Source organism: Solanum lycopersicum, chromosome 9, assembly GCF_036512215.1.
Source record: "Solanum lycopersicum chromosome 9, SLM_r2.1".
NCBI lineage: Eukaryota > Viridiplantae > Streptophyta > Magnoliopsida > Solanales > Solanaceae > Solanum > Solanum lycopersicum.
The window spans coordinates 63,419,472-63,435,520 of record NC_090808.1 but is presented as its reverse complement, the minus strand read 5'-3'; the positions used below and the strand labels follow the sequence as shown (position 1 = coordinate 63,435,520).

The 16,049-nt window shown below is 34.9% G+C and overlaps 1 protein-coding gene across 4 annotated transcripts; it reads right to left on the bottom strand.

The window, feature by feature from the left end:
• Positions 1 to 131: 131 nt before the first annotated feature.
• BSL1 (Hop-interacting protein THI129) lies at positions 132 to 13,794 on the bottom strand. 4 transcript variants are annotated; one of them, XM_069288668.1, is made up of 22 exons: positions 13,743 to 13,794; positions 12,782 to 13,008; positions 12,603 to 12,663; positions 12,360 to 12,438; positions 12,178 to 12,257; positions 11,990 to 12,084; positions 8,982 to 9,081; positions 8,010 to 8,079; positions 7,541 to 7,642; positions 7,097 to 7,178; positions 6,832 to 7,002; positions 4,908 to 5,076; positions 4,626 to 4,824; positions 4,388 to 4,555; positions 4,006 to 4,244; positions 2,028 to 2,112; positions 1,839 to 1,937; positions 1,431 to 1,630; positions 1,280 to 1,355; positions 850 to 985; positions 636 to 775; positions 132 to 553 (listed from the first exon to the last, which is right to left on the bottom strand). In XM_069288668.1, the coding sequence occupies exons 2-22, from the start codon at positions 12,981 to 12,983 to the stop codon at positions 470 to 472; spliced, it is 2,637 nt and encodes an 878-aa protein (XP_069144769.1). In that variant the 5' UTR covers positions 12,984 to 13,008; positions 13,743 to 13,794; the 3' UTR covers positions 132 to 469. The 4 variants fall into 4 exon arrangements, with proteins under 4 accessions (XP_069144769.1, XP_010326541.1, XP_010326542.1 ...); XM_010328239.4 differs by lacking the exon at positions 13,743 to 13,794 and adding an exon at positions 13,365 to 13,580; XM_010328240.4 differs by lacking the exon at positions 13,743 to 13,794 and adding an exon at positions 13,168 to 13,370.
• Between the last annotated feature and the right edge of the window lie 2,255 nt (positions 13,795 to 16,049).

Sequence of the window (16,049 nt, the reverse complement as noted above, 5' to 3'; positions counted from 1 at the left end):
GTCGTACCAAACACTGTAACTTCAGGCTGTTGGATACTTCCTTATTGATTGAAACCCAAAAAAAAATTCAACCTTAAAAGGCCTGCTACATGACACATCAATGTAGATGACTTCTCAAACATCACCAAAAATTATTTGAAGACATTATTTTTATATAGAAAAACCACACTAATGATCAAGTTTAAGAATAAGACATCTCTAGTTTTTTACATCACAACACCTAGCACCCTTTTCACTATAAATAACCCTGTTTAAGCAACATCAATACTAATCTATAATCAACTTTTCACTCTTTTAACAGCTAAACCTCTATCTCTCCAGCTATTTTACAATGTTGGTTGGATGCCTTCTGAATGGTATCTGTAGAATACACCAGGGTTTTTGAAGACTACGGAGATATACATGGACAATATCTGCTGCATTTTCAATACAATTTATGAATGCATCAGCAATGGTATATGACCGAGCATTAAATATAGGCAAGTGAGCTCCGGTCATGATCTGGTTGTGGACGGCCCCTAGTAGGAGTAGGCGGTCTTTGAATGTTGAGTTCCTAAATACAATGAACACACCTTAGTATGATATAATGTGACAACTCTAAGCTCGAATAGGAAAAAGGAAAGCATCCTAGTTACCTGCATCCAAGTGTCATCCATGACTCGTTCTGGAGACGTTTCAGGGGATAGAAGAGGAGGCGGCAAAGGATGGATCAACTTTGGAACAACAACCAACCCTCTGCCTACAACTAGTATAGCACCAGCATTGTTGGCAGTTCCTGAATGTATTTTCTTGGTTAGAAATTATACTTTCATACAAGGGAAAGTAAAAACTTAAATATTTAACGCATACCACAATAATTGGTGGCAGAAAAAAGAGTGATCAGCTGCCCTTGGGCAAATCTTTCAAACCCATCCATGACACACTCGTGTGCTCTAATAATCAGCTGTAGTTTGTTTCTCTTACAAAATTCAGTTACACGATCAGGCTGCAAAGTCCATAATTATTGTAAGACCACATTGTAGTTTGTATCTGAATCTTGACATGAAAAATATAAGCTTCCATAGACATGTGCATCCTTATAGGAATCCACAGTATAGTGGATCACATCACGATAATGAAAAAATTGAGCTTAAAATAAGAAAAGATTCAGTGGAGCATAAAGGTTCGCACACAAAATAAGAAATTTGGCATTCAAAAATGATTCCCTTATCATCTGAAACTTTTACTATCAATTACCAAGTTGAACTGGTGAACTTCTATCAAGAAAAGCAGGACATACCCCAAATGTTACAAGACCAGGTCCTCTGGCATTAGGTCTTAATCCTTCTACACTGTCATTTTCTGTGGGATCAGACCTGCAAATAAAAGCAACAACATAAAAATCTTCTCTAAATTGTCCTGCCAGCTGGTTTTGAAAAAAAGCAACATACCATAGCAAATCCATTAGGATTATCGAACCAGCATCCATTGTTATTGGCCTCTCTATCTTCTCTATCTGCTCAACTGAATTTATTGACCTCCCTATGCCACCATGCATGCAGATGATTTTCTTTTCGATGAGAGCAGCCAGTGGAAGATAGTTAAAAAGTTGATTGAAACGTGTCCAAGCCCAGATTCCATCACTTTCTCCCTACATGGGCGTCTTCCATCAGAATTGCCTTATACATTCCAAGGACACACGTGCGCGCGCGGGCGCACACACACACGTGTATATATATATATATATATATATATATATATATATATATATATATATATATATATAAAACTTCTACCTTCTAAACTCGGAATTTGACAAATGTAGACAGTACTACATATACTTTGACATTCTAACTTACCATTCTCTCAATGCATTCAATACGGAAGCCAAAAAGTGCATTAATATCAGCAGCTTCATGATTCCCCCTTATCAAATGAACATTATCTGGATATTCAATCTGAAATTCAGAACAAGCGAGTTATTTGGTTAGATAAAGAGATGCCAATACATGAAAGGGAGTACCGTGTTAGACAACGACAAGGATTACCTTTAGAGCTAGGAGTAAAGTGATTGTCTCCAAGCTGTGCTGTCCTCGATCAACGTAATCACCCAGAAACAAATAGTCAATATAACTGAAAACCACATAAAGAATGGTCATCAGACACGAGATGTTGATAAGAAGATATTTGAGTACAATAGTAAATATTACATTTAATAGTTAAAAAGCTTCAAACTGCTAACATTTTCTTCTTTGTTACAAACTTTTGACATCTTATAGCCTCAGAAAGAGAAACATCAAACATTTAGGTTATACATGATGAAATTATGGCAGAAACAATCTTGCAAATAGTGGCAAACCTCAGGGATCAAGACATTGATCTTTCAAGCACAAAAAACAGTATTTAATAGGATAATAAAGTCTGCAGCATATTGACCAGTAGAGTATTGTGTGTGTATATATATATAACTGAAATAGTGTACTAATCCAATCAACTCACATGGTTCGTAACTTTGATTATAAATTAACGTCTATGGACAAACATTGGAACACACATGGAAATCAAAGGGGAAAATGACAAAACATTGACAGAAGTCTTGGATAGGCCCCACCCCTCTTAAAGTTATATATGCTGACATTCTATGTGAATCTGACAGAGGGAAGTTTTTACATCTCAAGGCTATTTGATTGGCATTTGAAGCAGTTTTAGCTTTAAAATAAAGCCTGGCAAAGAGCCATATATGCTGTAAATAGTGAAGAATGCATACAGGAGTTAGCTGAAATTTTGGGTTGCAAGGTTGAGAATCTACCCACACTATATTTGGGGCTTCCCCTTGGTGCTAAGCAGAATGATAAAAAGATCTTGGCAGGTAGCAATTGACAATTGTGAACAAATTATCCCCTTGGAAGAAACAGTACTTATCTATGGGAGAAAGACTTGCGCTAGTAAGCAGTGAACTAGATAGGTTACCACTTCCCTCATGTCTCTCATTCCCATCCCTACTGAAGTGGAAGAGAAGATCAATAGGTTTGGAAATACTTTTCAAACAGCAATAGGCATGCCTAGGATGAGGAAAAGTTCTTTTAGGGAGGGCGATCTGATGCCAAAAGCTTTTAATCTTGTAAACTGGAACTCCGTAAGATGAGAAAAAAAAAGAACTGGTGATCAAAACTCTCGGACTTCACAACGAATGCCTTATAGGTAAATGGCAGTGGAGATCAATTAAACAACCGTAGAGGAGTATTGGAAGGAAAAATATCATCACTAAATATGGGGTGAAGGCCCACAGGGACCCCATACCAATGGTAACACCTAATAACACTGTTACATGGAAAAATATTTGTAGACTTGGGTGACTGTCAACAGAACGTCACACCTAAGCTAGGAAATGGAGAAGCACTAACTATTGGACAGATAAATGGCATGACAAAGGAAGTCTGATGAATATCTTTCTAGCTTATTAAAACATGTGCTTGAACAATGAAGTCATGGTGGCAAATTGATTTACAAACACAGGATGGCTGATACAATGCAGAAGAGAATTTAATGACTGGGAGCTAGATGAAATTACTCATTTTTTAAGTTTTCGGCAATGTATTCCCTTGATGTTATCAGGGAGAACTCACCAATTTGGTTTAGAGTCAAACCGAAGCTATTCCACATGTAACTAAAGCTTTAAGCTGGGAAGGAATTATCCAAATTATTCAAGCTATCATATGCTAAGCAAAGTAATCTTTCTTAGCAGGGTTACCTGTAATCTACAAGTGTATAGCTGACCGCAGGTGCTGGAAGACATTATTTTATTATGTTTTAACTTTCCTGAATAGATTAAATTGCAGATTCCTTTCAACTTATATCAAATTTAACATAATTTCTTATTTTACTCATCTGTATTTAGACTTTGAGATAATAAGATTCGGTAAGCATGCTAAAACTTAAAACACGAGCTTAAGTTGAAACTATTCAGAGCAGTCAAGCTACTGCAAATGAAAAAAAAGTTCATGGTCAAGCTTTGATCAGACTTACGTCATGTCTCCAGCAGTGGAAGGAAATCCATATTCATCAAACAGCCGCATCAGATCACCGAACTGTCCATGAAGATCACCAAACACTTTGACAGGAGCTTTCAATTGAAGAACCGTAGGCTCATGCATGAAGATCTGCTCAGCTGCATAACAAAGCTCACCCACTTCATATGAATCAAGAAAGAACTTTCTATTAACAGGTGCTTTCCAATTTCTCGGCCTAAGCAAAGTGGATATGATCTGCGATACAGCAATAGAAGATTACATATCCCGACAAATAAAGACCAGCAAAAGGAATATAACACACCTTAACAAATAGAGAATACTTCCGTTAACCCATTAAGGTTTGAGGGAAAAAATCCGTTGCAGTTTGCTGGGGTTACCTTTTTATGCAATCCTTGAGGTGATTTCTGCCTTGCGAACTTTTTTGTTGGATTTGAAATATCATTATATGAAGGAACCATTCGTCTACTCTCATTTTCAAATTGATCCAATGACAATTGCCTCACCATTCCCCCCAGGTTCCCAACAGTTTCTTTTGCAACTACAACCTGCAGTTTGGAAAGTGATTTTACCATCTGCCAAATAAACGAGCACTAAATGAGAGAGCAGAGTACATACAGCTCTAGGATGGAGGCGGACAGCTGACTCATTGTCGCTTCCCTCAGAAGCGGTGTCTGGAACTTGAGAGCTCTCGTCTGAGACTGAAGTTACTTCAGGAATGGCAGATGCAGCCTGCGCTAATTGCCAGACAGCATTGGCAGCCTCAGCTTCAGCAGCAAAATCCTTGGTCAATTTTTCCATAGAATCTTTATCCATGCTGTTAAAATGTGATGTTTCAAATTATGAGGATGAGCTAAACGAAAAATGATATCAAGAACTAAAGATAAAGCAAAATATTACCTCAACCCACCAGATGGGTGGATCTCAGGTTTTCCATCAGGATCTATAAATAAATTTGAATTGTTTGACATTGGGATGCCAATGGCTCTCTCAGACGCTAAGACTGGGGAATTGATGTCAGAATGCAATGGAGAATTTTCTGCAACCAGACATTCATCCAAAAGTGTATCTGCAGCAAAATAATATGATTTAAGAACACTGTCAAACCACTTGACCCCAGGAGTATCTTGATCAACATGCAACTAGTAAAAGCATATAACACCATAATTATGAAGTTCTTTAGGTTCCATATGAAGGCCCTTTTCACAATACCATTCATTGCAAAACTAGTATTGCTACAGCAAACAAGTACTCTCTCCATCGCATATTATGCGATGCAGTTAGTATTGGGAATGGAGTATTACAAGGAAAGTCAGCACTGATAAGAGGAGAAAATATGGAAGTACTAGCAGAGGCAGATTCATAATTCAAATTGTATGAGTTCGATCTTTATGTTATTATTGAACCCCTTACACTTACAAAATTATCGGTTCAGAATATAATATCTATCAAAAATTCAATATTTTTTACACATATATGCGTACTCTATATCGACAATGTTGGGCTAACCGGCTAAGTTGAACCCAGTAATAATACTATCCATCCACCACTAGAACTAGTTGATAAGTCGGTGTAATGGCGAAAACAAATGATCACTGTGTAAATCCGATATGTTTCTGTGAATTTGAATTTTTGTAAATATCGTTATTGAAAAATCACCTAAATATTTTGGAACGTCCTAAAATCAAATTGTGCCATATAAATGGGACAAGAAGAGTATAAAATGCTACTTCACCAACATACACCATCCACGCATTTGACTTGCAAATCTCATCTCTTAGGTACGCCATCAATCTGCTCTCACTCTTAGAGCCCGTCTGAATGGGCTTTCTGTTTCTCTTTTTTTTTTCGTTTGAATGAGCAATATGCCTTGTAAGCCAAAATTTATAGGTTAGGATTTCTAACTTATGGATTTTGGCTTCTTTTTTTTTATTATTTTGGCTTAAAATAAGTGCTTAAAAGCACTTCTTTTATTTTACCCAAACACTACAAAATTGCATAAAAGCTAATTTGGGCTAAAAGCACCTAAAAGAAGCAATCCAATCAGGCTCCTAGAAAGAAATTATGAATTCAAAATCAAAGATCTCAATGGTAATATGAATTCTTATAAAAAGAGAGAAGATTTTATGAATTCAAAACCAACGATCGCAATGGTTCTGACAGCACATGCAAATCTGTTTTAACTGATTTGCTGTTACTTAAAGAATATTCCAGAATCAAGCTTATTATGATTAAGAAAAATAAAGACAAAATGGGGAATACTAGCATTATACAACAGAAAGCAAATGACATGGTCATCAATAGTGAGTGGTACCAAAGGGAGGCATAAAAAATAGACCCTCAGAAGAGACATCTATACCATCAAGAGCTCACTAGGTAGTTTATTATTATTTCAGAAAGGACATATGACCATAAAATTAGCTTACATTTCTCAATTCATTGTTCATCATTCTCTTCAATGTTTATCTAATGCTGGACTATTATTTGTAAAATCTGTCTAAATTTCGATTGCTCATGGGTAAGCAGAAGTGCTAAAAATAAGAAAATGTCCTTTTACATCTGTGATCTGTCGCTGAAAGTGAATCAACTTAGAGCATTTGACAATCCTTTTGTAGATGGGTTGTTAAGAGTATATTTTCTTAGTCACAGACCTTTAAATCCTTAACCTTCTAATACCTTAACTCATGTAAGTACACTTGACACTAGATCAAACATTCTGCAGGATAAGTACAGAGATTAACCAGTTGAAGGGGGTTCTGAAAAGGAGAAGAACAGACATCATTCGAGCAGTCTAAAATCTGCATATGCCAGTGGCATTCATTACCTCCTCTAAGACCACCATAGATATATATCCGAACACCAACAGATGCAGCTGCATGGCGACAGCGACGCATAAGCTCCAAAGAAGGATCTTGTTCATTGTTGCCCTTGCTACCACGTGAAGCAGTTACCAGCCCGTGTCTATCTAACCAAACTCCAGCAGCAGTGTCCAACACTTTTAAAGCAATAAAATTGAAAAGATTTACTGGTATCCATTGATAATATATAAGCAACCAAAATATGCATTAAGGATAAAATCCCCCATATACCTGCAATAGCTGCTTCACCTTCTACTCCACGTCCACCTCTAAGAGCACCCCCTGTAACATGTAATCTTGCACCAACAAATACCTAATCATCGGCAAATATGTAATTCAGAAAATATTAGAAAAGTGAGGTCTGCGGGAACAAACAGGATAGACAAGACCCAAACAGCAGAAATATCAAACTCCGACAAATTCTTTTAGTTTGTCCACAAAAAGAATTTAATCTTTCTCTTTTACGAAGCTATTTAATCTTATATAGAAGTCCAATCTTTTGGAAGTAGAGAAAAGATGAAAAGACATGTTGAAATCTCACTACCATTCATTTAAAAGGATAATTTGGTACTTCACATATATTTAGCTTACATGTAAATATCTTCTTTAATTTCTTAAATACCAAGCTCCATCAAACACTATGACACAACATGGAATGCAGGAAATAGTACTTACCGCAGCATGTTGATACCTTGATGATGGTGCCACTCCTGGTGCAAGAGTCCACTCCCACTGCCCATTCCTATGCATAAGCAGCCCATAAGCATCTACTAAGGGCTGCAAACGGAAGCACTCCAGGAATCAGCAACCACATCATTTAGAAGACTACATATCAAATGCACAATATCGAGGTCGTAACCCACAGTATCAAAGGTCCTCCTTGTTTAGGACTATTAGTTGCTTCAACATCAATATACTGCTGAAAGAATGATTACATATCCAAGAAGATTGAGCTTATGGATACCTAAAACCAGCTACTTTAATTTCCTATGCATATCACAACTTGACTAACATTTTAAAATACTATACAAAATAAACTTAAAAAACTAACAAACTGTGTGCATTAGCTAAAAAGAACTTGCTATCTCGAAGCACGAATAGTTTATCGGTAGAAACCTTGATGACTATATGACAATTTACTTACTGTGCCTGAAGCATCTCTCCCCCCACAAAGCAAAAACATGCCATCAGTCCGAGCACTAGCTGTTGCATACCTAAAAGAATATAAATTTCAGAAAGATAGATCTAGAGAAGACTACAGTACCATTAAGAGTAAGAAAACCACACCATAAATATGTAAGCTACTGAGAAAAAATAATAGGTAAAAAGAACGAGAGAGAGAGAGAGGCAGCCATAGATTAAAAAGGCGAGATGAAAAGAAGTCTAGTGTGGGAAGATTGAGGGAGAAAATTATGTTAGAAGCAGCATCCGCATAGAGCAATCAAGTCAAAAACATTTCAGTGTCAACTACTTCAGAGAGGGTATGCCAAGAATAAATGATAACTGGGGGACGATAGCAGTAACAGACAGTTTTCAGAATTGACAATTTCAAGGACAAAAACATATTTGCATAGCGACTAAGGGAAAGAGAAATATATAGAAGGGGATATGTACTTATGTTGTCATGCAAATAAAAAGAATTGAAATAACACCACAAGTTGAAAGTAGAAGGTTATGCTCAACAGAGACAATGGCGAGGTATGAATAGAAGACACATGAGTGATCTGACAAGAAATATTGAGGAGGAAATGTCCTATATTGGTCAAGCAATTCAAGCCCTTGCCGAGAATCAAACGATTCCGAACATAGGGATTGTTGCATAAGCTCATAGATGAATAAGCATGTCAACCTCAAGAATAACTATTTTTGTTACCCCAGTCTATCATTTGACACCTAGACTCTGAGAAACGCTTCTATTGTCAATCCAGAACAGCTTAAGCATGAAAATAGGGTAGTATTACAAACGGATATAGAAGATCTAATTGTCTGAAATTCATGAATTAAAATAAGCAAGGATAGTACATTTAATAACAATAAAAATCAACAAAAACACATCAGGAAGACTCTCAAAGTTACTAAGATTTCTTGGAAATGAGAGTAAACCATTTAGACTCACATTCTAGCTGACGGTCTATCGCCTTCTGGATTCAGCCTCTGCCATGCATAAGGTTTCTGAGCAGTATCCAGGGCCCAAGCATCAGAAAGAACTCTTTTCCCTGGAAATCAGTGAAATTAAACATATAAGAATATATAAAAGGAGAGCTAAGTGAAAGAGAACTAAAAACTCCATGCAGCATATAAATGTTCAGCATAGAACTCTTAATGCATTTGAAAGGTAAACTGCAGTAGCTAGACTTTGCAGAAATGAGTTATGGCATTCAATATCCAACTTGTTCCAAAATTATGGAAATCAATGAATGTTAGGAGTTAGGAAAGCAAGAAAAGAGGTCTTCCAATTATCTTTTATCAGTCACGCTACAGCCAGTTGTAAAGGTAAAAATATCTACTAGTTAATCCTTTTGACTATGAGATGATAAAATGATATGCTACAGCTGCATATTTCTTTTTGCTGCTTCCAAAGTATGTTGTATGCCCAACAACTGTGAATAAACATGCATTCTAATCTTCAAAATTCAGATTATTATGGATACATCACATTGTTACTCAGACGTTGGGAAAAATAGATGTGGTCAGATAATGCTATGACGCCATTCAAGTAAAATTATGGAAAACTTAGCTAGATCAAGACATAACTATCCATGATATCATTCCAAATTATGTAATATTATTTATGACTAGTCAGTCAGTAAACAGTCAATCAATGACCTATGCTTCAATCTCAAATCAATTGGGGCCGACCAACTCTATGAATTGTCTATACTAATTGTGCTCTATTTAGGTCCATTTCACCGAATGCTAAATAGTTTTTCTAAGGAAAATTAGAGGCAGTGGTGACGCATGATTTTCATTCAGGGGATTTGAATATAGAAAGTAAATATGCAAAAAGCATGAGTAAAAGGAACGGAGCAGCGAAAGGCAAAGATTAATCTTAACCCACTAAATTTTAACTCATTTTGTCATGTTCCATTTAATATTTTTTCCTACTTATGTCCTGCTTCATCGAGCCTTTTTAAAATTATTGTGCTTTTAGGAAAAAAAAATACCGTAGTTATTTTGAGTTGTAGCAAAAACTTATTTTCAAAAGTTGAAAACATAAATTTCTCCAAAAGCACTTTCAAAAATTTTGGCCAAGCACAAATTAGATCTCTAATATTGACAGGAAAAAACATTCAAATTGATTAGCCAAATACGGAATGTTAATCTACAAAATATATTTTTCCGAAAAGCACCTCTGATAAAAAGTACTTACCATAACAACAAGTTTTATAAATTTGGCGATCTCGCTATTAGTTATGCTATTTTAACGTCTTAAACATATTTTTTACTAGGAGCCTATTCTTATTTTATATTATATCCTCCGTAAAATGAAATAGAAATTTTCACTTGGTTTATATAAATATTATTTATGAAAAAAAATCAAATGTTGTGTTAATTAATACCAACTATTATTAATTCTCATCAAACTTTAACTCAATTATATATAAGCTTTAGTAATTTTAATATGGGTATTAACTTTTGTAAAATCCAAATCAAACAACCCCTTGAAAGTTCAACTTGTGGGCTTGGGCTGTGAGATTAAAACTATAGCTGAAAGCTGTGGCCTGTGGATGTGAAGAAAGACAAAATTTAAGCTAAAAATTAATGAAGGCGCACCTGCAGCAGCAAGAGTCGAACTCGCGACCTTGGAGAGATTCTGAACCCCCCTAACCACTGAGCTACGCTTCCTAGTTGCGTCGAGGGGGTTCATTCAGCATATATAATCATAAATAATAAATTTAACCTTATATATACGGTATAATCTTTTAATCCAGGGGTTTTGGCTAAACCTCCCCCGTCCACCTAGATCCGACCCTGATTAGAGGTTCTCTAAATCTAACAATTATCTCTACATGAATGATCAGTTTAATCCCAACTAGTTGGCATCACCTAACGGATACTTTGTTTGCATCATGCTTCTACTACGTTTCCATTGGGTTCTGATCCTTGCTAAATCTGTATAGATTCATAGAGACTTTAGGTCTTCTGAGACAACTCTCCGTCAAGTAATTTTACTCATACATCATCTCTTTGTTACCTTTATCTCCCATTTCATACAGAATGGAGCATCTGGAGGTCTGCGTAAGACATGAAAAAACTATCCCATGCAATCTTTTCTTCACTTATCTTATGTAAAGAACATAGACCTTGACTCTAAATACCCAAAAAAGTGCGCTTATGAAGTGAGGATTGCCTAAAACCATATAAGGAGACAAACAACCCATATCCTCAACCATTGTAGGGATCCAATAAGCCCCCCACCCCCACAACACACATCCAGGTTAGAAATTAGGAGCAAGGGCACCATAACATAGGGCACAACATTTTGTTAAACCAAAAATAGGGATGGTTTTTACTCTTCATACCATGTTAAAACTTAAGAAAATAGACCTTGGGCCTAAAAGAAAATGGACCTTGGGCCTAATTCAACCCTAGAAGTAACTCATGAGGTGAGGGTTACCCAACATGATATAAGAAGACAACAATTCCTACCCTCAACCAATGTAGGACAACATCTTCATATGTGCCGCTTGCACCATCCGTCAGACTTGATTATTTCTAATCTTATATTGCTTCATATCAATCATAACATTTTCCTTTCTAGGACATTCATCTTATGACTATGTTCGGCCTAAGAGGCCGAGCTTCACTCTCGCATTACATTGTTAATCTGATAAGTGATCTGCAAAATCAGCATTTTACTTTGGGTATTATTTGCTCTTACATCTCCATCCTTCTTTCAGGGATGGGTTAAAGTAGCCAGTGCATATATTTTGTCTTACTTTGATTTGCCCTAAAACCCTAATTTTCTAGAGTGCTTAGAGTTCCAACTGTTCACAGTCATAGTGGATATAACCTGCAGTGAACTATATAGCAAATGAAAGAACACAAACTCAATCTTCTGATGTGGTAATAAGAAAAAAGCACATCCACTCGATCAGTAACTCATAGAAATATTGTGCTCACCATCATTGCCGCTGACAGTTACCAGATATCTTTGTGCAACCAAGTCCATTACATGGCCATACCGCGGTCCAGGACCCTGACCTTGAACCACAACTCTAGAAACAAACAAGGTAATTAGTCATTGACCAAGATCTATATAAATAATTGAAAAAGGGAGATGAAATGCAACTGCCTATCCAGAAGCTAACCTGTGCCACTTGAACTTGTCATTTGTCATGTCAAGCACATAAAGATCATCAGTTGAATGCCCAGCCGGTCCTATCCCACCCTAATAACAAAACAACAATAGATATTAGTAGTTATGATTACTAATGGTCACTTTAACGGTAAAAATTTAATATAATACACTTCAATTTCTCTTTCTGATCACCTGAAATACAACCATTGTTCCAACAGCCGCAGCAGCATGTGCAGCTCTTGGTGAAGGTGGCTCACCGGCAGGTCTAAGTCTGAGTAAATAGGTAATTCAAGGAGCATGAAATCAATATCACCACCATAACAAACTAATCATTTCGTTTCCAAAACTCCCCTAAAACCTAACATCCGAAAAGAAAAAATATGTATAGGGATATAGAAGCAGATCCTATAAGAATTACAGAAGTACAACACATGCCTGGTCCATTTTCTGGTAAGAACATCATATGAGTGAATACAATTGGTTACACCAGCCAACCCTAAAATCAATCAAAACCCAATTAACCTAAATGTCAGTCCAAGAAACAACAAAGTTTGAATCTTTACACAAAAAAAAGATAATTGGGTCACAAAACAGGGACAAAAGAAAAGAATTACTTATGCCAGGTGCAGCCCCATTGCCTCCCTCAATAGCAGTAGCTCCACCAAACAAAATCAGCCGCGGACCATGAGTCTTGGTAGCAGCTACAGCAGTAAGAGTATGACCACAGCGTGGACCTGGGGCATCATCATCAGTATCCCAAAACGTCTCCAATAAACGATATGTTGGAGCCGGATGCAGCCATGGCTTTGAACCCATCACTCAAAAGTTACAAACTTCACCACTGTACAACAAATTTGGATCCAAGTTTTAGGCTTTCAGAGAACACAACAAAATCGAAAATTGGTGAAGATGAATCTTGAAATTATAGGCCAAAAAAAAAAAAGGAATGACTTAAAAAAAGAAGTAATACAGGGTAGCAAGAGCAACTGGGGTTACTCACTTTCCAAAAATGGGCATGAGAATAGCGTTAATTTGTTAAAAAAAATAATTTTTGTTGAGAAAAGTGAAGAAATTTCCATTACAGATTGAAAAAAAATGGTGATGAAGATGATGTTGAATCATAAAGTTTCAATCTTTAAGAAGATTAGTCAACAAGAACATCTCAATTCTCATTGCTGAGTAAAAATGGCTGCCTACCTGGTCAAATTTTAGACTTGGAAGTCTACAATTGAAAGCTCTCAATTTTTTTTACCTCAAAATTCTGAATTATATTTCCCTCTTTCTAGATTGCCAAAATCAAATAATCAAATAAAATAACATAAACTCTTGGAAAGTTTTACAAATTTCATTACTGCCACCATATTATGTTAAATTATAAGGGATGAATCTTATGTAAAGACATACTCATTCCATCTCAAATTATGGGTGCGTTCAGTATGAAAAAGAATATTTTTTATTAAAAAAATTTTGAAATCGAATTTAAGATATTGTTTTTGTTTTTTTTTTTCTAGAAAAGATTTTGAAAAATCTTCGAAGAGCATATGCATGGCTTTACAAATTTCGACTAATAGATACCTGAATATAGGAGTTTCTTCTTTTAGAGTCAGATCACGTCTTATGACGAAATGGAGTGAAATACAGATGCTCAAGACGTGATTGTATATCCTAAAATGGAAGTTGCATGTCTTCGCCAGCTCCCGGTTCATGGTGAAATCCATTGAATGTGATTGTAAAGCACGGAATTACGGTCGAAAAGCGAATGTTTCCACTACTAGGTGAAAAGTAGGCTCTTAGGTCTAAAGTTAGGGTCGGGGATCTACCTCTTCAACCAATTTGATACGTGATTTCAAATTTCACCTCAATTTTGAAGTTCATTTTAATTTGATTCGGAACCTGACACTCAATCACTATCCTAAATACAGGGCCCAACTTCAACCTTGAGCACGAGATCAGACTCCCACCATTGAACTTCAACCTCGGCTCTCAATCCTGATTTGTAACTCGACTTCTGATCCTAACTCGGGACTCGACCTTCATTTCAAACTTGATTTCAAAGGGGATCCGACCCTGACTTTCAACATTGTTACGAAATCGACTCCTGATTGACATCCAACATCCGAACCCAACTCTCAATAACATTTCGATTCAAAATTCAATTCCGATTATAATATTTTTTCCCCAAAATATAATATTCTCTCTAGTCCAATATAAATGAATTGTTGCCCTTTTTTTAGGATTCAAAATAAATGCATTTTTAAAATTTTAAGAATGTATTAATTATTTTTTCCCATAATTACACTTTCTTTAGTGGTGTTTTCAAGCATGTTTAAATCTTAAATAATGATTATCTCTATTTTTAAAAAGAGTTTGAAAAGAATCAAAAGGGGTAATATACAAATTACCTTTTGATTAATGTGCTTAAATATCTTTCTTAGCAAGTATGCCACACCCCAACAATTCTTTTATATTGAATTCACGATGTACTTTTAGGTTTAATATCATAATATTTTCCCAATGTTATGCCTAAATATTATTGGAACAATATTTTATTCGTACTAATCAAACACACAAATACAAATAAAAAAAAGACAAAGGACAGAAATTACGTACCTTTAAGGCAAAATTATTATTGTCCCTTATAAGTTTGTAATTACAGAAATCTCACAAATTAATATAATAATATAAGTGTTGATATATTAATTTGATGTGCGGGATACATTAATCATTAAGTAAGATATATTACATTTTATACATGATACACTAATCTGATTTATATTTTATACATGATGCACTAATCTGATGCGCGAGATACATTAATCTGATGCTTTGACACATTTAGTCTGATGTGCGAAAATAAGAATTTTTAGAGATTTGTAAAACTAATAGAGAATAATGGTAATAAGAAAATTTAATAGTGAAATTTCTGTCATTTTCCCATAAAAAGAAATATTTCAAAACATATTCTTTCTTTCAAAAAAAAACATTTTTCTTTTGTACCAAACACACTCTAAATTCATCTAAATCCCTATCCCCCCCCCTCCCTTCATTTCTCAACTCTTTTTCTTCATTTCTTTTCTTTATATAATCAAATTTTCTCCCTTATTTTTTTTATACCAGATTTAGTTCCCTTTTTCTAATATTTTATTTTATCTTATGGAGTGCCACGTCTGTATCATATATATATATATATATATATATATATATATAAACGTAATTAATTTATTCAGATAGATATATCGAATATGAAAGAAAATGACACCATTTTAATTCTTTTTTTAAAAAGAGAATATATCATATATATCATAACATAATTAATTTATTCAGATATATCAAATATGAATGAAAGAAGATGACACCATTTTCAAAAATTGAAAAAAAATCTATAATATTATAAAAAAAAGATTTTTAATACGCATATAATGATAGTTGAAATAAATAAAAGAAGTAACGAATAATTAAGGTATAAAATTACCAAAAAATAATTGTTTAAATGTGTTTTTATCAATCTCTTAAATAAATATGAGTTCCCTTTTTATTTTACATGTATATGAAAAATGTACACTTCTAACAACCGCCCTAGAACTTATCAAGCTACTTTTTAATCCAAAAAAATAGTTTTTTCTTTTTAAAATAATTTGTAACATGGTGAGTTTATATTTTATTTTATGGCAAAAGTTGGTCCTTTATTTGGAACACAAGTAACCTAACCTCAATTAATTAATAAAGCAGCAAGAGCTATTTTTAAAATTGGTTAGGAATTAATGACATTTAAACTAATACGATTTTATTTTAATTAGTTTATTATCAAGCAAAACTTGTTTTGGAGTATCTAGCTGAATTAGCATTTATGATGAAAGTTTCACTTAATATATAAAATGTTCT

Excerpts from the sequence above, each read along its gene's own strand:
- BSL1 (XM_069288668.1), bottom strand. The coding sequence starts at position 12,983 with ATGGGTTCAAAGCCATGGCTGCATCCGGCTCCAACATATCGTTTATTG. Across the intron at positions 9,082-11,989 it reads AACTGTCAGCGGCAATGATG|GGAAAAGAGTTCTTTCTGAT; the intron begins GTGAGCACAATA and ends ACTGATTTCCAG. Across the intron at positions 2,113-4,005 it reads TCCACTGCTGGAGACATGAC|TTATATTGACTATTTGTTTC; the intron begins GTAAGTCTGATC and ends TGTGGTTTTCAG.